Source organism: Mustela erminea, chromosome 4 (assembly GCF_009829155.1).
Source record: "Mustela erminea isolate mMusErm1 chromosome 4, mMusErm1.Pri, whole genome shotgun sequence".
Lineage (NCBI taxonomy): Eukaryota > Metazoa > Chordata > Mammalia > Carnivora > Mustelidae > Mustela > Mustela erminea.
In genome coordinates, this window is record NC_045617.1 from 8,479,666 (window position 1) to 8,504,492 (window position 24,827).

Below are 24,827 nucleotides of genomic sequence, written 5' to 3' on the forward strand. Positions count from 1 at the left end.
GCAGCCCTAATATATGTTTAGTGATCTTTTCAACAGTCCTCAAAAAAAAAAAAAAAAAAAAGGATCCGCTCAGGCCACATCAGTAACGAGGCACCTAAGCTTTCTGGACAGCACATCTTGTTGGCCTTTTGCACATGGCTTACTCTAATGAGTACTCAAAAAATTTAGGACAAACCACTAACAACCTACATTAAAACTACTTTAAAAGAAGGAATAAGTCTCTCCTAGCTTTCCACCTTTCAACTTGCTGTACAAGTCATTCTTGCTCAGGAACTCTAATTTAAAGATTCTAAATTTGTCTAGATCTGAGAAAGCAAAGAGGGATGTTTCTCCCCACCGAAGAAACAAAAATACAGCCTCCAATTCTAGGTAAGACTTACCAGGCGGGCTTTCAGCTCTGTAAACCGGACGGCTCACTCCATTGTGGTTTTCTGCAGTAACCAGCACAAAGTACACTACCCCCGGCTCTGAAACATATGGTTTATATCAAGCCACCATTTCAAATCTCCAAGAATGACAGTTTGATTCACTAACTGCCTCCCTTACATAACCAAATATAAGAATCTGAATTAAGTGACAAATCTAACTACAGCTTTCTCTCTCTCTCTTTAATCAATATCACTAATCTTCCTCTCATGCAACAAAAATACACCTAACCCAAAGAAGACAAAATTTATTTAGTACAAAGTACATGGCATGTCTAATAAACCTGGATGCATAAGCAGTCAACAGAAGCGGCTTTTGCAACTGTGAGATTAATGTAGGAAATAAGAAGCCGCCATCCACTAACTAGGTGTTTTATAGCCTACAGCGTCAGTAACTGCAAGTAATATCTCCCCCTGGAAGCTTCAAACAGAAATCTCCAACAAATAGAAAGAAAATGTCAGGGTAACTCATAAAATTTAGCACACGGAAAATCTTCATTGCAATACATAGAGCTTCATGAAATTCTCTCCTTATGATAATAAAACACTCTCTTTACTAGGTCTGCATGTTGTCTTTGACCATTTCAACAAAGACCCAGAGAAACAGCTGCTGGAAACTTGGACATGCTAATCTTGAAATAACTGGGCTTCATTTTGACTTGTATCTAGGGGTCAAGTTCAAATAGCCATGGTCTCTTTGGCTGAGCTCCTGAAGTCAGTGGGACGGGAAGAGAAACCGAGAGGCCACATTATCGTGTAAGTGAGCCCTGAATTTGCAACGGCAGAAAGGAAAACTCCAGTAATGCTGGTTTTCCTGAAGATGAATTACTGTGAAAAGTAAATGAAGGTGCCAATTCCTTGGAGAGATGAGAGTTTGCAGGTATTTGCCCAGACGGACAGTTGGAGAGATAAGGGTTAGTTGTGTCAAAGGCAAGAAGCATCTGTACATTTCTCAAGGTGTTAAGTGTTCCCATAACAGAACCTTGGTTCTCAAGCCAGAGGCCCAACGGGAGAGACAGGGCAATGCCATCGAACATCCCTGCTGTGCTCCAGGTCGGTAGGACCTCTGTCTGACTGCGGGAGGGCCTGGTGGCATTTCAGGTTTGGCACGGTCTGCCGGACTAACTGGGGACTGCTCTCTAAGGTCAGACACATGGAAAATCATGCTTCACCAGGCACTTTCTCTCTTCCTTCTGAGGTAATTCTTATTTCAAAGAAATTTAATCCACATGTCTCTGATTCCTGCTAACTCATCAGTGAGTTACTTGGGAGACACTTTGTTTTTCAGTAAGCTCCAGGGCTCTCTTTCTGCATGTTTTTCTTCTCTGCAGTGATCATAACAACCTAAGGTTTGAACAAGCAAAGATGACCCGGCTCATGCCTCTGGCCCAACAGAATCTCCATTTAACCTCACTGTAGGACTTTGTAGGGTCATACTGATGTGGAAAATATTCAGAGAAATGTACGTTTAGCTGGAACCACAAAGAAGGAAATCCGGCTCCCTTTATGTTCGTTCTATATTCTTTCTGCTCCGTTACTCAGAAAGCCTAACATATATAATGCTATATATGCAGGAGGTGGAGAGGGAGAAAGTGTGTAGACTATGGCCAGGAATGTGAGGAGCCACAAGTTGATTTTGATCCACTAAAGGAAGGCAGGAAAATGGTAACCTGGCACAGGGAGACCTGGTTGTCAGAGATGCTGACTTCTGTTACTTCCTTACAATCCATCATGAGGTTGAACTGTAGAATAAATGCGAGTTTCACGCTCACGGGATCAAAAAAGCAAATGATGGAGGATCCCAAGGAAGCAGCTCCAAGCCTAAGTTCAAAACCACCTATGCCTACACTAATAAAACAACATATTTAGGAAAATTTTTAAATATCGCAGACTTTCAGAATCAACTTTAATGGGGGGGGATGTCGCATCTTTGAACCAGATGTGGCTAAGTGTGACATAACACACACACCCTCACAGGGACATATTATTTGAGTAATCTCTAATTGATTTATAAATTAGAAATCTCAAGATTAGGCTACAAAGTAGTTAAGTTTCTATGAAACAAACAAAGGACCCACATGTTTTCCAAAGTCAAATTCAGAAACTAAAAACTGGTTTCCTACATCTATTTGGAGAGCTATCCAGAAATACTTGAGTTAAGATGCAAAATGAGGAAGTCCAGGGCAAGATAAAGGTTGAGCAACAACCTCATGACCTTGGCTACCTGTTCTCAAAGAACCGTGAGTTTCCTGGAGCCTGGCCACACTGTGTCTCACAAACAGCCACCCTACCTAAGAAGGGAACTGAGCATGTTGATGTACAGTTAGTTCTGACTGGGAACAAGACCAGAGTGTCACTTACCCACATCGTCAATAAGGAAGGAGTACGTCTCAGCATTCACCTTGATGTACTTAAGACTTTTCAGTGACTTCCCATAGGCAATGTTGTAATGCTCCACAGGTCTACTGGTAGCATCTTTGGGTGGGTCCCACGTGACTTTCAGGCCCATTTTAGTGGACAGCAGTTTCACATGCCTTGGCTTCAGTGGGTGGTCAGCTATGCAAACAGCGCAACTATCAACTTAGGGGAACGGCAGATTGTGAAAAGGAATTTTTTCCCAATGTTCTCTGATATTGTTATCAAAAGAGCAAATGACTTTTAATTTGTCTGGTCCTAAAGGCGTTAAGTATAGTCACGATTGAACATCGTTATAGTATGAGAGCAAAACAAACATATCAAACCCACAACTTTCATGTGTTTTGGATAACGGTGGGTGGTAAATTTAAAACAAAAGTGAAACAAATCAAAACAAACTCTAGGCATTCTCTGGCTTGATCATGTTGCCTTGCTAGTGCAGGAATAACGAATTCATAATTTGACACACTCTCCAGAGGCATTCATATATTGATATAAGCTTTTAGTATTCTGTAAGGTACAGTTGGATGATCTTTCAAATACCTCCAAAAAGAACAACATAAAATTGTCATGATGAGGATGACTATCCATTGTATCCAAAGCATTCATTTCCACAAAGAAAAAAAACCAAGATCATCAACATCTTAAAAGGGAGGAAAACCTCTGGTTCATCCGCATAGAGCTAATTTAAATGTTTCCATATTTTGTCCCAGAAGAAGAAAAACAAGTTATTAAGAAGCATAGTTACATTTTTATCTTCAGTTATGAGGTTCCATAAATGTATTCTTGATTTTGAAAAATAACCGAAACGAAACTCAACATTTTGTCAAACAAAACCTCTCAGCTCACATTATAACAGATCCTGCAACATCGCATAATATAAATAGATGCTAAACATTCACACAACAGTCAAACAAATTTTAGGCAAACCTGGATCTGAAACTGTTTATTCAATGATGGAAGGACCTCTCAGGAAAATGAAAAGTAATTTAAGAAACCCAGAAAACCTTTAAACTGAGTAACATGAAAAAAAAAAGAATTTTTTCATGTGATGACACATAGATTGGTTAGTATGTGATTTTAATACTGGATGAAAATTCTGAACACCATAAGCACAGATGACGCTGGCATACATCACTCATCCCTCCCCAAATTGCCCCACCGCCTCAGGAGTAACGTGATGGAAAAGGAGAACTCATATGGTCCCACTCAAAGAAATCCAAGGTATGGAAAAGAAGAGAATGAATCATGGGGGCATCTGGGTAGCTCAGTGGGTTAAGCCTCTGCTTTTAGCTCAGGTCATGGTCCCAGGGTCCTGGGATCGAGCCCCACATCGGGCTCTCTGCTCAGCAGGGAGCCTGCTTCCCTCTCTCTCTGTCTGCCTCTCTGCCTACTTGTGATCTCTGTCTGTCAAATAAATAAAATCTTTAAAAAAAAAAAAAAAAGAAGAAGAAGAGAATGAATCTGATGATGTCAAAGCAGTAAAGAAAGAGTGCCTGTTTTGGAGACAAAAGCATGTTGTCAGACTCCAGGCAGGAAGCAAAATCCACAAAGCCTCCGCTCCCCGGCTCCAGGGACGAGGGTCCCATAAACCCACAATTGGAGAAATCATAGACAAGAAACCGAGTGCTCTCTACAAAATTTTGAGTTGAGGAGATTGTACACACAAGGTGCCGGTGACTTTCTTGGGATTTACTATGGCTACTCTTCAGTCATTCTCATGTACCCTTCCCTCCTCACCCAGGAGAAACCTTCCAGAACTTACTTAGCCAGAGGACTGGGGTTCCCTTCTCTGAGTTTCCTTTCTTTCCCCCCAGGCTTCACTACAAAACCTCTCCTCTTTCCCTGCCATCTGACTAGTTGTGATTTTTTCTCGTTGTGATCCCTATTTCCTCCACCAGCAGCAATCAGTCCCAGGAATTCAGTATTTCACACAGACTGAAAGGTGTTCAAGAGCAAAGCAAGGTCCCCCCAAAATGGCAAAGGACTGCTCACAGTTGGGCATCCTCCCAAGGAAGGAAACCAACGAATGGATATGCGAATGACGTTTTTCTCTATAATTCGCTTCCAAATCTCCCTTAGGGAAAGTTATGTCCTGGATACACAGCTGAAAACAAGAGGTCAGTGACCCCCAAGCACTGTCACATCTTCTCTTGGGCGTTCATGATTCAATCAGTACAAAATCAGTACCATCTGCCTAGGCCTGAAAACGACTGACTTTCATTACTGATACTCGGAAGAGAAGACCAGTTTATACATACACTCGCTGTTCTTCCCAGCCCTGCCTTGCATCTATCCTTGGACACAACCTAGAAGGATTTCCAGCTTACATGAGAATCCACACTCAAACCGTCCCGTCAGCCCAGCATATGGGAAGACATTCCAAACCTTCAAGGAGCATAAGCATGGTGATATGCAAATAAGGAAGGGCAAGGGGGAAATACCTCTGGGTTGCCAAAATCTAATGACTATCGTTTACGGGGCTTACACAATCGGAGCTTCCAACTGTGTCTGTGCATGGGTTTGTTTGTTCTCTTCCTGCCAATGACCAAGTACTGTCAGCGTGTCTCCACTTGATAATTGCCTGAGCCAGCATTTGTATGCTGAGAGAAAAGCCATATGCTGCGCAACGACGGTAAATACAAATGGACCGGAGGGGGGCGGTTACGGCGTGTCTACCACCACCTCCCACTACTATGAGCACCTAACCCAGCGTTACAGGAGGTGCTCAGAACGCACACCACCTGGGAGGTGTCATTTATTCCCTCCATATTCCCGACGAAGAAAGAAGGCCGGGAGCAAGGTTAGGGTTCACCCAGAGTCACACAGCTGCACCAGAGCTGGAGCCAAATGCAAGCCCTGCTTTGTCCAATTCCAAAGCCCAGCTCTCCCCTTCCCAGCTCACAGACCCTCAGAAGCTGCTCCTGCGCGGATATGACCTGTGACCACTGCTATTGAAAATGAATTAATCTAGGAAGCCACCACCATTCTAAAACAAATTACGAGCCTCCAGAGCGGGGTTTATCATCTCTCCCACCGTGCCGCTTTCCTCTCTGGGGGACACTCCTGCCCCCCATACACCGTCATGGCACCTTGCGCTGGGTGTCTCAACCTCCCTCCTTTCTGGAAGGAATAGAAGAAGCAGAGCACGTGCTCTCTCAGGGACATTTGCCTTCTTACCACAAAACTTAAGACCAAAGACTTTTCTAATACTGACAATTTAGGCCTCAGAGAGTTGCCTAATGAAGGTCATTTGTGAATAAAGGTCTCTGGGAGACCTGGAAATCGCACTTTCAAGGCAGTTCCTTCAGTTTCCATAAGGTAAGTCCTGAATTTAAGGTTTTCCAAAGGTGCTAGGCCAATCTACCATGACCCTTTCTTCCCCCCTCCCCCCCAGCACACACAAATTGGGTCCGTTAAACAAACTGTATGGTGGCTTGATTAGCAGATATTTTCACTCCCTGGATTGTTATCTACTTTGATATTTCAAACTGGTATCATTTTTGATGCTTCCTGGTAAACATCATCTGTGTCTGCTTAGAAAGAATTGGAGGAAGAGAAAGAGAGGGGGCTGGATGGAAAGCCATCTTTGCTGTCCAGCCCCACCCAGAGCCCCTCACTCTCAGAGAACTCATCAAACCATCATCTCCCAGTGGAACAGTCAGTCTGGGCAGGCACAAATCAATGTATGTGCACTTGAATTGCTTGACAGAAAGCTTCTTCTTGAGACTAGAAATGTGACCATATGTTCTATTCTTGATGATTGTTTTTGTAGGTCTCCTGATTTCATTCCTTACATGTGCAGTCAAGGCATAAAGGCTGTGAAACTGGTTTCCAGGTCTGCAGACTGCATTCTGACTCTGTGCTGTGGGATCAGTACTCTGGGAGCAAAAGGATGAAACGTGACAAAGTGATTCTTGATTTATTCTAACTGTTCTTAGAAATTTAGACCAGACCACCCTCTCTGCTAAATAAATACCACACATAACATTTTGTAGTAGTTTTCTGTATTCTTATCTGATAAAGATGATACCAGGTACATTCTTTAAAACTATAAATCCCATGAACTGCCTCTCTAAAAAGAAAAAAGGACAAACCCAAAGTCAAGACAACAGGAATTCTATGACCCAACAAAGGGAACATGGGGAGGTAACCTCACAGAGCCTCCATGACAGGTTAGGGCTATGACAAGTTGTTTTTTCCTTCTCCCCAGGATACAAAATGAGGAAATGAGCTTAAGTGGCAACCCAAGGGATGCTAAGTTAAGTCAAAAGAATTTTCTGTCCGTGCCTTTTCCCGTTTCTCCCCATTCAAGGAGTCTTTGAATGGAGCAGATGGTAAGATGATCCGGACAGAAGAAAGAAGTGAGTAGAGTCTGCTATGACTCCAGCAATTTCATACCATGAGAAAGTCACTTCCATAGTTCATGCCAGTAAACATTATCCAGATTCAAGGATATTTTGCCAAGTACCAAGTGGCAATGGTACTTTTGGTGATCTTTCAGATGCCCAGCAATTGCCAGGCTGGATGTTTCAGAGCCATGGCTCCAATGAGACCTCTACTGGTTTGTTCAGGAACAGACAATATGGACACAGTCAGCACCTAGAATTGTTACTGTGGTCTAGCTCCAAACTTCCGGTCTTATCCAAGAGTGCTCTAGGAGGCCAGTTTATTTCCAGGGTCAAAGTACAAATCCACTTTTGTTCAAGGATGGAGACCAAAATTCCAATGACTCTGGAATGTCTGTCCTTATTAGGTCTTCAGCTTTCGCAGAGTGACCTCAAGGGGTTCTCCAGGGCTGGTGAATGCCCTTGGGAAGCCAGAGCTAGATTCCCAGGGCCAGGCTGGCCTGACCAACATCTACAGGGCTCATTTCTCACAGTGGATAGGGGTATAACACCTCACCTGGCCCTTGCTCACCTTCCCACTCTGGCATCTTACTCACTTTAGGTACAGATCTGTTCAAGGACTCATATCTCACTGTCAGACCTCCCTCTGTTCCTTGAGAGGCATAACGGCTCTGAAAAATAAAAACTAGCCTGGGTTCCAGAGAAGAAAGGAAGGCCCATCCCAGGATGGCTTTGGGGAAGGGAGTATGAAATGCTACACAGGCTTTGGCTACTAGCAAAACCGATGACAGCAACATGCCCAGCACTGGCCTAACCATCCCAGACCAAGAGTCTGTACTGCCAACGTGAGGATCCCATGTGAGTTCCAAATGGAACGTGTTTAAAGTGAAATTCAGTATCTCACTTCTCTTTTCCTTGCTTCAGACACCACCACCCATCCGCAAGTGTACAGGCACAGCCACAACAAACAAAAATACATAATTCCTAGCAAGGGAATTCTGTGAAGGGCTATTCCTCAGAATAAAGGAAGGGAAGTTCAAAATCAGTTGATAAAATGAATCAATGGTAAAAGTAATCCAAAATGCACACAATTCATAGAGAAATCATGCCTTGAGTGAGGACTGTGATTCAAAACAGTAACTGAATATTTCTGGATCCAAAGTGTTGTTTTGCTAGTTTCTTTGTCTCATTTTACTTTGAAAAAATAACATAATGGCTTCATCAAAGTCTCCGAATTGGTGAAAAAAAATCAAACCATCAGGTTTATTGTCAATAAGGTTACATTAGAGAGGGTGGATCTGATATGGGACCATCACCATGCTTCCTGTCTCCCTCCCTTCAGGACACAAAGGGGAAAGTCAAGCCTACACAGCAGACCCCTCAGGGCCACTGCCTCACAGTGGGGGGAGAACAACAGGCCTGAGCCCCCACCCAGTGCCTTCCCATGCACAAGTCGGAGAGGAACCAAATGCAGCCTTCCACCAGGAAGGCAGACCTGAAGAGGAGGCTCATATGCCTGTGTCTTCCAATGCATTAACACCATGGAGTAGAGAAAGTAGACCGAGAGAGACTGGACTCTAGTCCCTCAAGCCTCAGATAAAGCAAGTCTCAGGGAGGACAGGGAGCACAGCATGAGGCCAGAGGCCAGAAGTGAAACACGAGGTGAGGAAAATGGAAGTCCCCTTAACATATCCAGCAGGCTATTTGCTGGCCCCACTGGGCACGACCATTAACCTGAGGTCAAGTGTGGCTGCTTCCTCAGAGAGAGGATCAAGACCACTTGTCCCACCTTCAGGGGCCTCTGCAGAACTAATCACTGTCCCATTTTTATGCTCTTGGGGTGAAATTTGGGGATCCTTCCAGATCCCAAAAAGCTCTGAGATGAGGAAGACTCATTCTTTGGTCAACTCCAAAGCCACACTGATCTCTAGGCTAAAAATTCACTCTTGCCTTTCCTTTCCAATCTCATATTTTGACCAGTCCATGCTGTCCAAAGTAGTCCACCAGAGTTTAAGCAAGGGGATGATCTATCATACACATATTCTGATAATATAATACCAGCAATATTAAAATGTTCCAATTTCAATGTAAGTTCATCCCATTATGAAATTCTTAAGGAAAATTTAGAGTCCAAGAGTGAAGCCTTCTGGGTCTTACAGCTTAAAATCTAAAGAAATTGAGGTCTAAGTTTTTTTCCACTCTTACTTCCCGTTCTGTCTAGCCTCGGCCAGAGGAGATTCATCTAGTGCCCAAATAGGGTCAGAGCCCCTGCCATCCTTCTCTGGAACTGGTGTGAATTCTTCAGGATTCCCTGATGTATAAATAATTAAATCCAAAGTCTTCCACCTGCCTAAATTCTTAAAGAGCCCCAAGACCCTCAAATCTCTATAAGCCAGCAAATCCAAAATGTGCAGTGTAAAAAACACATATTAAGTTTGTCTATCCAATGAAGCCTCTCCCAGTTCTGGTAATAGACTTCTGTTCATGTGAGCTCAGATGGCTCAGGAGACTTCATTGGAATCGTTCTAACTGGAACCAGATCCTGGGCACCGCCTCTGCTTTCCAGTCATGAGGCTGTGGCGGCAGCATCTTAGAATTGTTAGTGACAGCTTTCATGCCACATGGAGAAGAAACCAGAAATGGACAGAATGTCCAGGGGCTGTTAGAGTCCTGGTTCCGAGGTTCAATCCTTAAGGCCAGCTGAACCCCCTCACTTCGGAACATACAGCTCCACAAAACAATGAATTTTGGGACTTATATGAGTTCAAGTTGGGGTTCTGGCCACTTGCAGTCAGACCCTGATGGATTAATCAAGATCTTCTATGAAAGTCAAAAATATCTTTCTGAAGCTACCCCAGTAGCCAGTACGTTTAGTCACAAAACGCTGCCAGTGTGCAGACAGACACCCCCCCTCACCCCAAAATTAAAGCAAATACCAGCCAGGGATGGCAGCCATTCCTAGCTGAGGGCTCTGTGCAGCCCACCCAGTCTGGCAGTTGATGCTGAGGAGAGAGAGACAAACTTGGTTAAGAAGGAAACCCCCAAAGGAATGTTAAGAGCTTTTGAAATAAACTAATACAGTGAATCTTGGAACATTGAGAAAAATAAAATAAAATTAAGATGTTAAAAAAAAGAAAGAAACTAGTCCCTTAAAACCCCAAAAATTTTTAAATTATTTCTTAAGTATACTAAGGATTGCTCTTTAATGCAACAAAACCTTCATGTTTATTTAAGTCTCCCTACTTTGTCTGTATTTGAAATGCAAGTTTTACTTTCCACTGGAAACCGCCAAATACTTCCCAGACTGAAATGAAGAAAACACAGATGCAACCATGAGTGTTTGACCAAAAATTCAATCAATAAGCCAGAAAAGGTTAGGATATAAACCGGGGTAGGGGAGGAGGTTTTGAATCAGTGTGATCTACAACTTTGAGACTATAATTCTAAGGAAAGGTGGAAAAATTCGGCCCTTGTCCATAAGATACCAGACATAAAAGGAATAGTCACAAATGTAGAAACAACCAGATGGTTGGCAACACACGGGCAAAACACTGGAATGCCCGGCCAAGTTTTAATAACTTGTCAAATGGATGGAATTATATTTGCCAAATAATTATGATGCTCCCCTCAAAAACAAACAATGACAACCAAAAAACAAAACAAAACAAAACAACAACAACAACAAAAAGAAACAACCAGGGCAAATACAGGTTGTTTTGCAATGGTGTGAAGAAAAACTGATATGAGTATAATCTACATATGGTTGACTGCATTTTCCACCTGGAAGACCAGGTCTGGGTAGACATAGTCTGAGTATTAAAATAATGGCCTGGCTCCTCTTCTGACATTTCACAATATGAATGGGGTTCAATAAAATTGTTTTCCACAGTTGGCATGGTTCTCTATGGATAACTGCTTTAAAAAATAAAACCTAGGTCTGGAAGTCTAGGTCCTTGGAGTCTCTAAACTTAAAAAACACTCCACAGACCTGAAAGAACTTTGCAAACACAACCTCTGACCCCACCATGGGGAAGCCACACAGCGCTATCCTCGCGTCAGAGAGAAACACCAAGGCAAGCAGATGTCCCAGGTCCTTCGGGAGATCTGAGGGCAGGCAGGGCTCTCTAGACTTTATCCCTGGCCTGCATTCCTCAAAACCCAATCCACCTTCCCTTGTCCCAATGTGCTCCCCTGTTACTGGGTCCCACTCTCATGCCCAACGTGTCCTGTCACGTTCACCTATTGAGGGCATACACAAGTAGAGGGAGAAACCAGAAGACTCAGGATGCCCCAGACAGCTCTGGTGTGTGGCTGGGGCATCCTGACCCTCACTGCCAGCAGACTTTCCTAATGAACAGAGGGATGAGTGAGGCCACTAGGCTCAGTGTGTGCTCTGCTCACCTCTCTCCTCAGCTAAACCTGAGTTCCCTGCCCTCAGGCTATTCCAGTATTTTTTATCACAACAAAGCATCATTTTATTCAGAATAAATGGCCAAATTCACAGGCGTGCATGGCAATGAGCTTATAAGGGCACTAGATGGTCACCGAATACAATTGTGAATCACATTTTTTCTCCATCAGCTCAAAGAAGCCAAATGAAGCCATCCAAATCTCAAAACTCATGCCACTGGCCAATCTTGAATAGAGTTTGTCTGAGTCCACTTCTGTGCTCCCCAGACAGTTAGCTGTCATCACCTTCCTCTGCCTCTGCGCAAGCTTTTTCACCTGGGGCAATTCTCAGGTGGCTACATGTCAGAGAAAGAGGCATCTTCACATGTAGCTTCCATAACCTGCTTCCCTGGGTCATGGGGTGGGGTGGAGGTGGGGGTGGGGGGTGAGGGGGCATGGTAGTGTTGCACATAAGCTGGCCATGCCCTGGGCTGCCCAGCACTCCTGCCAGGACACAAGAACTTCCCAAGGAAAGATCCCCAGTGTTGCATGGGCTGTACTCTCTTTCCTGTGTCCCTTTCTCCTTATGATGAAGTTCTAGAACCTAGGTGAGGTTCGGTGAGCTGAGGTCCAGAGCCGATGACCAAGAAAGAATTCTTGAGACATCTTTGGTGCAAAATGGTGGTTTATTAAAGCACAGGGACAGGACCCGTGGGCAGGAAGCTGCTGCTGCCCCAGGTTGTGAGGGATGGCAGGTTATATACCTTGCTGTTGGGGGAAGGTGAGGGGAAGGGAGGTTTCAATGGAGTTTTCATATGTTAAAGAGGGCCTACAAGGTGCGGGGAGGAGGCCTTGCCCTTGTGGCTTGATCAATGCCGTCCTTAGGCCAGCCATTAACATCAAGATAGTTGGGAGATTCTTGGTGGGGTGTTATGATCCTGCTATCATTTACATTCCCTTCTATCTCAGCCTCCTCCAGATCCGTTTATGGTGGGGAGGGAGACATTAGGGCTTCGGGAACTGAGAGTTATTTGCCTCTGGAAATTTGTGCTATTGATAAGGTAACCTCCCTGTATGTAGATCTCTAGGACATCTGTAGAGCAAGGAAGATTCCTGTCCTGCAGGATTGTGATCTCTGCAAGTTAACTATTTATCGTTTTATGGCAGTCAGGGGTGCCCGAGGAATGCCACACATATTACGGAGGGGAGCGGGTGGAGAGGGGGATGCGAGGCGCCAGCTTCTGCTCTGTCCTCAACCAGCCTCCTGCTCCCTCATCACTTAGAAGTTGACCCCCAAGCTCCCACCCAAGGCCACCTCCACCCAAAAAAGGCTGTCATTCAAATGCCATCTCACTACCCTCAAGGGTTTATGGTTTCCTATGGGAAATTTCTGCCTAGAACATTCTAGATTCTAGGTTGTTTATTTGTATTGGGGGAGAAAGTGGGATGAAGAAATAAAGGCAGAATATCTGTTAATATAGTTTACCTCACATTAATCCCTTTCATTATCTTCCTTCCTCCCTGTCAGACACCTTGAGGAAGATCTATAAAGCAGGAAAACACACAAAATAGACAACAAAATGAAGCAGCGAGGAATTGTTTCAAAACAAGCAGCAAGTGGAAAAACTAAAATCAAAGCCCAAAGAATACTCTTAACGTGAATCTGCCTTCTCCCTCAAGATGTCTTCTAAGAGTTTTAAGTTGAATTTTTTATTAGTTTCACTCAAGAATGGCCAGTTTCCCAACTAATTTATGACAGTTTAAAACTTGCACTGAATTCAGAAAGTGTCATGGCAGATCCATTTCTGGCTTCTTCCTCCCTTGACTTCTTCCACAATAGAAACTGGGATGCTAAATATCCATGATCCTTCAGCCTTCCCAGTAGCCATGGGTGGTCATGTGATCCATTCTAGCAATTGACACATATGAGGAAGTTACTGCTATCATTTCCAGGAAAGTGTTATAAAGGGGATAGGACCCACTGTCTTGTGCTTTTGACCTTTTGTACCTTCCTTTATTCTGCCATGGGATGTCAAAATGACACCTAACCAGGCAGCAGCCATTTTGGAACATGAGGTGACAAGCCTGGGTGTAATGGCCCAGCCTGGGATGGCAGACCAGAAAAATGGAAAGAACCTGGTTAGCCTCTCTGCTCCTGAGATTATTGATGAGTGAGATAAACAATTCTCTGACCTGTTTAGCAAGCGTTTATCAGATATTGTGCCATTAGTACCCAGTCCATTGCTACCTGCTGTCATCATTTCTGGACCCATAAAATCAAGCCACATTTTCTCTTGATTTCTAAATGAGAGCTGCTTTGTTTTAACTTAAATTATTTCTGTCGTTGTTGTTAAGGGACCGGCTCTGGGAATTTGATTTTGACAATGTCAATACTTTATTTGTCAGTATGCCACAGACTTGAGTCAGTACTTCTGTCCAGAAAATGATGCAGCCAAAAGTTAGAGTAAACTTAACCCACAAAGCTGGCAGAATTTGATTGTTAGGATTTAAAATTTTAAAGCTCTTGGCCATTTTGTTCAGGAACTAATATAAGCAAAAGCTACTGTTCCAGAGAAAAGACAAGAATGTTTCCCCATATAAACCACCAGCTTTCCAGAATGATTTAGGAAAATGGAACTGGAGTTATTGGACAGATATATTTACTTATTTATTTTTTTTAAAGTAAGAAAACAAAAGACCGAGAAGCAAAAATACCTATGGATTGAAAAGGAATACAGAGCTCATGCCTGCTGTTGACCGGCATCAGAGATCCCAGTAGACCCCAGTACTTTCCAGGTTTTTGTGGGATCTTTTGCACATTCTTCAAATTCAATTCGCAACTGAGGAATAGTTTCTCAAAGAATTACCATTGTTTGCTAGTCCAGCTTAAAGTCAGCCTACTATAAACTGCTTGACATGCCAGCCAAAAAACACTCCCTGAAAATTCATTCCTTTTCCCAAAATGTGAAAGTCATTGCCTAACTATGTTAAACACTTGGGTATTACTGTCACTGAAATCACCACTCATCTTACTCAGAAAGCTCCCTGAAAAATACCCTTAGAAGATAAGCCAAGCAAATGTTGTGGAGAGACAGGTATGAAACAGAGTAAATGAGACAGACATGACCAGAAGCCAACAACCACATGGGCCCAATGACAACCCAGACTACTACTAATAATCATCTTTTAACATATGTTCTCATATTTTAAAAATTAATATTTTAGATTATCAGTTAATAGTTATGAATAAAGGCATGGGCAAACAATCTCTCAATAAAGAGGAAAGAAATGCTCAACACACTTCATGAACAAGGAGTTTAGGTTTTGTAGTGGGGTCATATGTAAACAAGAAAAAATAGAGAGGGAAGTAAAGAAAAAAAAAGAATGAATATTTGTTATTTACCCATTTAGTAAGAGCCAGACATCTCATTTATTTCTGCAACAGACATACGTTGAATACCTACCATGTGTCAGATTCTGAGTTAGGCACTGGGGACTCAGAGGTGATTAAAAAGAGTTTTAGATTACCATGACTCTCAGCTCTTGAATCTCCATAAAAACTGTATCAACTGTGCTTTGGTATCCCCATTTTTATAAATGAGGAAACTGAGTCTCAAAGAGTTCAGTGACTCCCCAGGGATACACAGCTAGTACATTATGGTGTTAAAACCAAGACAAATCCAAAACCAAAGACAATGCTCTTTATACTACTCTTTATTGCCTCTCAGCTGCAGTTACAACTTAAAGAGATAAATGTAGGCTTGGACAGAAATCAGAACCAAAGTTATAAAATTATAAGTTATTGGGGCTCCTGGGTGACTCCGTTGGTTGAGTGTCCAACTCTGGAACTCAGCTCAGGTCTTGATTTCACAGTTGTGACTTTGAGCCCTGCACTGGGCTCTGCACTGGGCACGAGCCTATTTAAAAAAAAAAAAAAACCTGAAAGATATTGGTGACACCAGAATTCATGGTGATACCTGAGCTCATTGTGCTAAGTGAACTCTTACAAATACTAGGAAGAGTCCATGTTGCCAAACACTCATCTCTTGGTCCTTGACTTACTCTATCTACTTCCAATGATAGCTGAGGGGTTCTCCTCAAAGTACCTCTTCTTCTGTATTCCCTGACCCCACTGTCACCTGCTTTCCAGGACACCATCCTCCCTGGTTTCTCTTCCACATCATTGGTCTCCTTTGCCAGAACTCAAATGTTAGAGTACTCCAGAGTCCAGCTTCTGGCCCTCTCTCTTCTCTGCATGCACCCCGCTTTGTCTTCTCTCCCTCCTTAGCACATCTAATCCATGATTGCAAATGCCATTCATAAAATCATGGCTCCCAAATTCATAACCCCAGTCCTGGCTTTTCCTATTTTTTTTTAAGATTATTTATTTATTTATTTGACAGACAGAGATCACAAGTAGGCAGAGAGAGATCACAAGAGAGGCAGGGAGACAGAGAGAGGTGGAAGCAGGCTCCCGGCTGAGCAGAGAGCCTGATTTGGGGCTTGATCCCAGGATGCCAGGATCATGACCTGAGCTGAAGGCAGAGGCTTTAACCCACTGGGCCACCCAGGCGCCCAGGCTTTTCCTATTTTTTTAAGATTTATTTGAGAGAGAGACAGATAAAGCATGATTAGGGTGCAGGGCAGAGGGAAAGGGAAGAGCAGACTCTACACTAAGCATGGAGCCTGATGAGGGGTTTGATCCTAGGCCCCCAATTCATGACCTGAACTGAAGGCAGATGCTTATCTGACTGAACCACCCAGGCCCCCGGCTTTTCCTTTGAGCTTCAGTGTGTCCAACAGTGTGCAAGATATCTCCAGTGGGACCCAAAGAATATAGATATCTGAAGAATGACTGGAAAGAAGACATTTTAATTTGAACCGTTAGTTATAAAGAGGAGAACGAAGGGAAAAGTTGCATCTTGGAGGACAGAAGTGGAAAGTCTTTCAGTAAGAAGGGCCTAAAACAAAAGAAATAGGTCATCAAAGTTTCTCTTGGAAAATATAAAACTGAATTACTTCCTCTTCTACAGCTATCCTCAAGGACTGATGTGACAATAAAATGTGAAAGAAAATCATAAGGCACTCAACTAATGTGGGAGGCAGAAGAGCCACAGAGGGGATGATGTCACCAATTAAAACCCAATAGAAAATGACTGGGCATAATTTCCAGTACCTGGGCTCTTGGTCAGTTCTCCCTCCTCACATAGCAGGAGTAGACTTGGGGTCTTCATATTCCTCAGGAAATAGTCTTTGGATTAAATTTTAAAATCTTAAAAGTTGAAAGGAAATTTATGTATTCTGGTCAACTTCCCCTTTTCAATCTGCCTATCTATTCTGTGCCTAAAACAGTCTTCAGTAGTTTCCATGATTAGACAGATCTACCGAGTCAAATTCCCCACATTCCCCCTCTTCAAAGGTATATCTCCGTGAATGTGCTCCTCAGCTGGGTGACACAGAGTTAGTATGCAAGTTGCTGCTCTGGGAATACAAGTGAATAAATTCACAGCTGTGTAAGGAAGGCAGTGATCTTCAGGCTTTGGAGGGAAGCACTGTACTCATGCATGAAAAAAAGAATAAGGGTATCAGACACTTAATATCTACTGAATGCTACTAATTATGAACATTATCAGGGCTCAGAGGGTGAGGAAAGGAAGACTTTCTCAAGTCAGGATGATCAGAGAGCAAAGTACGACATTGGTGAGATTCATGGAGGGTCTTTGTCAGAGATTTCCCCCATGTGTGGGAGACCTAACCAGTGCTTTCCACAGCTTGAATTCTTATTTTAAATTTATTTATTTTTATTTAAATTCAATTAACATATAACGTATTATTGGTTTCGGTGGTAGAGGTCAGTGATTCATCAGTCTTATATAATACCCAGTGCTCATTGCATCCTTATGCCCTCCATCACTAAGTTACCCCATCCCCCCACCCTTGTCCCCTCCAGCAACCCTCAGTTTGTTTCCTATGCTTAAGAGTCTCACAGCTTGAATTCTAAGAGGAAATTTTTTTTAAATATTTTATTTATTTATTTGACAGAGAGAGATCACAGTAGACAGAGAGGCAGGCAGAGAGGCAGGCAGAGAGAGAGAGAGGGAAGCAGGCTCCCCGCTGAGCAGAGAGCCCGATGCAGGACTTGATCCCAGGACCCTGAGATCATGACCTGAGCCGAAGGCAGCGGCTTAACCCACTGAGCCACCCAGGCACCCTCTAAGAGGAAATTTAATCAAGGCGTTTCTGTGAGTCTAATCCAGCCTGCCCTTTAACCCTGAGAATGCTCTGAATTGCTTCCTATAATAAAAACTCTTTATAATTTCAGAGCATCAGTGGACCCCACAGAACTCATCCCAGAGACTCTTAGTTCAAAATCCTCATGTTCCTCGAGAGAGACACGTAAGTTGCTCAGACAATACCCCATGTCTCATCTCCAAGACTTCTTCCTTCCGGGTATTGAGTCAAAATGTGGTGATGACACTACTGTAAAATATTAGCCTGTGTCTCAGGGAAGTTGAGGAGCATAGTGTCCTCTGCCTCTATTTTCTCCTCCCCTTGGCCCTGGTTTGATCAGATATCTGCAGGTACATGTGTGGATTCTGAGAGTTATGAACCATAAAAGGAGGTTTTAATTCTCCCAGTCTATCAGAAAATAATAGAAGGCAAATGTTGGATGGGGTAGGAAATGTGAAAAAACATAGCCGGCCAGGGCACATGTTACAACAGAAAAAGGACATGTCATTTTTCTATGACATAAAGAATGTCCAAAATTAGATAGTCTGTGAGAGAGCAAGGCTGCCTCACCTCATCATCTAGAAGTCTCAACTAGAGACTATAGTCTAGATAAGAGAAAGATAGTGGTGCATCCCAAATTTTACTGAACAGGAAAAAAATAAAGATTGAGTGAATATTCAGGTGAGACCACCAGGAAAAGTCCTCACACAAATTTACTGATTTCTCCTGCTAATCTTATAATTTTATGTATATCAGTGTAAAAACATTCAGAACTTGTTGAACAACAGTGGCAAGAGTGGACATCCTTGTCACATTCCTGATCTCATAGGGAACCGCTTTTCCCCATTGAGAATGATATTCACTGTGGGTTTTTCATAGATAGATTTTATGAAGTTGAGGAATGTTCCCTCTATCCCTATACTTTAAAGAGTTTTAATCAGGAATGGATGCTGGATTTTGTCAAATGCTTTTTCTGCATCAATTGAGAGGACCATGTGGTTCTTCTCTCTTCTCTCATTGATTTGTTCTATCACATTGATTGATTTGCGAATGTTGAACCACGCTTGCAATCCAGGGATAAACCCCACCTGGTCATGGTAGATAATCTTTTTAATGTCCTGTTAGATCCTATTAGCTAGGATCTTGTTGAGAATCTTGGTATCCATATTTATCAGGGATATTGCTCTGAAATTCTCCTTTTTGATAGGTCTTTGCCTGGTTTGGGGACCAGGATAATGCCAACTTCACAGAAAGAGTGCACTACTGGGTATTTACCCCAAAGATACAGATGCAGTGAAAAGAAGGGCCATGTGTATCCCAATATTCATAGCAGCAATGACCACAATCACCAAACTGTGGGAAGAGTCAAGATGCCCTTCAACAGAAGAATGGATAAAGAAGATATGGTTCATATATACAATGGAGTATTATGTCTCCATCAGAAAGGATGAATACCCAACTTCTGTATTAACACGGACAGGACTGGAGGAGATTGTGCTGAGTGAAATAAGTCAAGCATGGGGTGCCTGGGTGGCTCAGTGGGTTAAGCCTCTGCCTTCAGCTCTGGTCATGATCTCAGGGTTCTGGGATCGAGCCCTGCATCGGGCTCTCTGCTCAGCTCAGCAAGGAGACTGCTTCCCTCTCTCGGGCTGCCTCTCTGCCTACTTGGGATCTCTGTCTGTCAAATAAATAAATGAAATCTTTAAAAAAAAAAAAAAAGAAGAAGAAGAAAGAAGTTAAGCAGAGAAAGTCAATTATCATACGGTTTCACTTACTTGTGGAACATAAGGAATAACATGGAGGACGTTAGGAGAAGGAAAGGAAAAGTGAATTGGGGGAAATCAGAGGGGGAAATGAACCATGCGTGACTGTGGACTCTGAGAAACAAACTGAGGGTTTTGGAAGGGAGGCGATGATGGGATGGATGAGCCTGGTTGTGGGTATTATGGAGGGCATGTATTGCATTGAGCACTGGGTGTGGTGCCTAAACAAGGAATCTTGGAACACTGAAAAAAAAAAAAATAAAAACATTTGGAATTTAACTCCATATCTGATGAGTAGAAGTTAATTAGAAAGTACTAGATGATCCTATATTGCTACACATCACATTCAATGCCATTATTTATTGCTATATCAATCCTGATTTCATTATTAAGTCCTTGTATCCCTGTGCCTCAGAGCCTAGCATAGTCACTGGTCACAGAAGATATGAGTTAATTACTTAAAGACTTACTTTATGAATGAAGGATTCAGCCAGGTTTGATCTAGAATTAGGTGAATTGAATGTGCGTAGGTCTTTGGAACTCTGGGTTGACAGTTCAGCACAGAGTACAACACAGTGACTCATGTCTTCCTACGGCTCAACTATGGCCCACTGTTGGAAGCTGCAAGAATTCTTTCACCTACTGAAAAAGAATTGTGTTGGTAGGCATACCATATGTTGTGGGTTGAACTGTGTCTCCCCAAAAGCTATGCTGAGGCTAATGCCCAATATCTGTGAATGTGATTTGGAAATAGGGTTTTTGCAGATATAATCTAGTTTAGATGATATTATGCTTGATTAAGTTTAGCCATGATCCAATGTGACCACTACCCTTATAAGAAGACTCAGAGAGAAGACCATATAACAAAGGAGACAAGAGAATGGACTGACACATCTATTAGCCAAGGAACATCAAGAATTGCTGGAAACCACCAGTCACTAAGAAGAGACAAGGATGGAGTCTTTTCTAGAGCCTTCGAACAGAATATGACCCTGCCCTACAGATTTCAGACTTCCAGCCTCCAAAACTATGAGAGAATAAATTACTGTTGTTTAAAGTCACCCAGTTTGCAATCCTTTGTTATGGCAGCACTTGGAAACTGGTATACCATGAAACATAATTCTCCAGCTGCTGATGGACTTCCAACACAAGCCAACACTCTTCAAAAATCAGGGGCTGACCTCACAATGTCACAGTAAGATGGAGGCAGGACACTGCCCCACACTTGCCACCCCACGTATCCTGTTCTTGTCAGGTCATGTCCATAAATATATTTGCTGTATACCACATGTAATCAATACCAAAGAAAGCACACATCAATACCAACCATTCAGCAAATATTTATTAAGCATCTTCTCTCTGCAGACAGCATATCATTCTAGGCAATGAGGAGACTTCAGTGAATAAAATAACAAAATGTCCTGCTGTCATGGAGCTTATAGTGCAATGGAGGACAACAGCCGATTATCAACTACAAAAGCAAAGTACATGAACTATCAGGTGGGGCTAAAGGTTGTGGAGAAAATTAAGCCAGGATAAGAAGTGTTGGGGGGTAGGGATAGGATTACACTGTTAAACTGGGAAAAAGTAGTCACAATAATGCCTCATGATATGTTGCATAATCTGGAGACAGTGAGAAATGTACCCATAGATGTTTATGGAAAGTTGTTTAGGCAGAGGGAACAGTAAATACAAAGGCACTGGGGCTGGAAGGTCCCCAGCACATTAAAGAACCAGCAAGGAAGCCAAGGAGCTGGAGCTGACAGTGAGGGAGGGTGTGGTATAGAAGATGATTATGTGTAGCCCTGAAAACTTGTTGGGATTTGGGTTTTTATCTAAGAGAGATGGGGAGCTACTGTGATTTCTGTGACTTCATGCATCACATGAAGTAAGAACCACTGTGACTTCTGTTTTGAGAATAGGGTCTAGGGAGAGAGGGCCAAAGCAGGGAAACCAATGAGGAGGTTTTTGCAGTAATCCCGATAAGGTGGCCTGGACCAGGGTGGCAAGCTGGGGAAAGGATACAAGAGATCCCTGCATTTGTTCTTACAATTGCATGTAGTGACTACAGCTACCTCAAAGATGACACTTTAAAAAGCTGTTCTTGAGAAATAGTCCTTTGTGCCTACAGTGGAGTCCAAAATCCTAATCTGGATGCTTGAGGAATAGAGCACCCCAGGGTAGACTCCTAATAAAGGATCGCTGAATGCACCCTCGGAAACCAAGCCACTGCCCTGCATATCACACCAGTCTCACTGTGGAACAGGCTTCCCAAAGCTTTCTGTTTTCTAGGTGGAAGCAGCTATGTGGCACCATTACCTCTCTCTAGAGGGACTTTATTTTATAAAACTCTGCTGTCATAAGATGCACCATCTTATGCCACTAAGAAGGCAGTCTGCCCAGCCATCACGTGGCCAACAGCAGCCCCTGGCCGGGGTCTTCAGAAGGCTGCCATTGCCTGGCCTGGCTGAGGTTGCTGCTCCCAAGCTCCCAGGAAACCACACCTGATAGTCGGGGTCCCTGGCCTCTTCCCCTGCCCAGCACTATGAGTTCTGGCTGCAGTGACTGCCAGTGGGATTTCACCCCAGACAAACACGGCGTCCTCCCAAGCTAGCCATCGTGGTGCACCCAACCGCTCACTGCAATGCCACCTAGTGTAGCCATAGAGCTGGTGCTATGGAACCCGCCATCCACCCTGTGCCAAGGACAGCACAGTTGCCTTCTCAATCTGTGTCTGTTGGCTCTAATCAACCACCTGTCCACCACATAACAGCCTTCAGACCCCTAGAACGAGTAGATGCTTAGGTGGCCTTTGAATAGAGTGTCACTATTTAGACTCTAAGAGCCTGCATAAATAATATCCATTGATTTTCTCCTTCCCAAGTTACCCACCGCTGCTGCCCCCATGAACTAAAATTACTGACACCGTTTTCTCCCTTGGAAACTAAATTCCATCCCCAGAACCACCTTTGACCCCAAAGCCATTGTATTCAACTGTTTAGCTCCCCCATCTTAACTATAATCTACCCACAGGTGGAGGCATGAGACTCATGGTAACTTGGAACCCATTCCAAGATGGGGTTGTGGTATGCTAGAAGATTGCAGATAGAACTGAAGGCAAAGATAGTAGTTGGGAGCTATCAGCTTGGTCTATAAAGTAAGGAGAAACCTCCCAAATCTCAAATAAATCAGAACATAGAAAAGAACCCCCTCCCCTCTGGCCTGACTCCTGCACTGTCCTCCACTCAGCATCCGTGCGACCTCCCACTGTGCGCACTCCTTCAACGGTCATTGGACCATCCAGCAGGGCTGTCCTTCTAGCCCCGAATGTAACCATTCTCACAGGGGCCACTTTGCAGGATCCAGCAGAAATGCCTATTTCTTCAAAACTGTCACGCTGCTTTTTGCCCCTCTGTGCCCTCACACACATGGCATGGTTCTTCACCTGAAATGTCCTTCCTGGCCCTCCTTCCTGAAGTAATGGCCACTCCTCTCCTCAAAACCCAGCTCCAATATGGCTGTCCTGTTTGTCCCATCCAATTCCCCCCACCATGGACTGTCCTAATATGCACCACACTGTGTGCATTCCCTCCCCTACTCCCCTCTGCCTATGCCTTCTGGACAGAGGGACTGTGTTTATTAGACTTGGTATCTCTGCATCTGACATGTATTAATGCTGACTGGCTGAATGAATGGATGGATGGATGCCCTTTAAATGGAGACTCACGCAAAGTTATCATCAGAAGGGACCCTTAGCCATGTCCATAGTCCGATCCCCTCACTTTGTAGATGAGAAACAAGTCTGAAGAATTATGAGCTTTCCAAACTCACACAGTGCAAATTAACAGCCGGATCAGGTGAAGCGAATGTGGGTGAAGAGATGGGACCCAATAAAATAATCCCTAAAAGACAAATCCCAGTGTTTAAAGAATACTGTTTTCTGAGAAGTTCCAAACACCTTAATAATGCTCTTACAGTCTTCTCACCTCTATGAGGTGACATAGGTTAACAACTAATGTCTGTCAAACCCATAGATTAACAACAAATGTCTGTCAGCAGTGTTCCTTGATTTAAATGGTCTGCTGTGAACAAACTTGAATTCTGGGAACCTTGTGGTTACAACACAAGGCTGACAGGCTCCATCATAAGGATCAGGCATCCACAGACAACCACTCTATTAAACTCTGAGGGTTTCTGTAACTAACTAGACACAGAGCATGGATCTCAAGGGCAAGTTTTTTTTTAAGCCTTTAAAAAGATTATTTTTAAAAATTTTTTAAAAAATTATTTTTAAAAAATCTTAAAAATTTTTTTAATCTTTATTTTTTATTAACTTATAATGTATTACTTGCTTTGGGTTACAGGTCTGTGAATCAGTCCTACACAATTCACAGTACTCATCATAGTACATACCCTCCCCAATGTCCATAACCCAGCCACACCATCCCTCTCTCCTATCCCCCTCCCCACCTCTGCAGCCCTCAGTTTTTTTCCTGAGATTAAGAGTCTCTTGTGGTTTGTCTCCTCTCGATCCCATCTTTTTCATTTTTTCCCTCCATACCCCCAACGAACCCGTCGTGCCTCTCAAATTCCTCTCAGAGAGATCATATGACAGTTGTCTTTCTCTGATTGACTTATTTCATTTAGCATAATACCCTCTAGTTCCATGCATGTCATTGCAAATGGCAATATTTCATTTTTGATGGCTGCATAGTATTCCTATATATAGGCATACTATATATCTGTACACATGTGTGTATATATATGTATACATATACATATATATCACATCTTCTTTATCTCTTCATCTACTGATAGACATCTAGACATCTAGGTTCTTTCCATAGTTTGGCTATTATGGACATAGTTGCTACAAACATTTGGGTGCATGTGATCCTGATCACTACATTTGTATCTTTAGGGTAAATACCCAGTAGTGAGATTGCTGGTCATAAGGCAGCTCTATTTTCAACTTTTTGAGGAACCTCCATACTGTTTTCCAGAGCAGCTGCACCAGCTTGCATTCCCACCAACAGTGTAGGAGGGTTCCCTCAAGGGCAAGTTTTAACAGGAGTCACTAAGGAAGGGACAGTGCCTGCCGTGAAGATTGAGCTTGTACCCAATGCCAAATAGATTTCATAACTGGCAACAGGCTCACTACAACCTCATCTGAACTTAACCCTTACTAGAGTTCAACATGCTTCGGTATGTGACAGAATCATTTCTCAACAGCCAATGGCAGTGTGACTGCAGTG

The 24,827-nt window shown here is 43.2% G+C and overlaps 1 protein-coding gene across 5 annotated transcripts in view; it reads right to left on the reverse strand.

Moving 5' to 3' along the window:
• FNDC1 (fibronectin type III domain containing 1) overlaps positions 1 to 24,827 on the reverse strand; it is a 113,574-nt gene that overhangs the window by 82,112 nt on the left and 6,635 nt on the right. For 3 of the 5 annotated variants that reach the window (XM_032338579.1, XM_032338581.1, XM_032338578.1), the window contains exons 2-3: positions 2,787 to 3,005; positions 381 to 467 (exon numbers count right to left, since the gene is read on the reverse strand). The exons of 1 other annotated variant lie outside the window; for it this stretch is intronic. In XM_032338579.1, the coding sequence (XP_032194470.1) occupies positions 381 to 467; positions 2,787 to 3,005 (306 nt within the window). The remainder of the gene's footprint in view (positions 1 to 380; positions 468 to 2,786; positions 3,006 to 24,827) is intronic. One more of the 5 variants, XM_032338580.1, reaches the window with a different exon arrangement.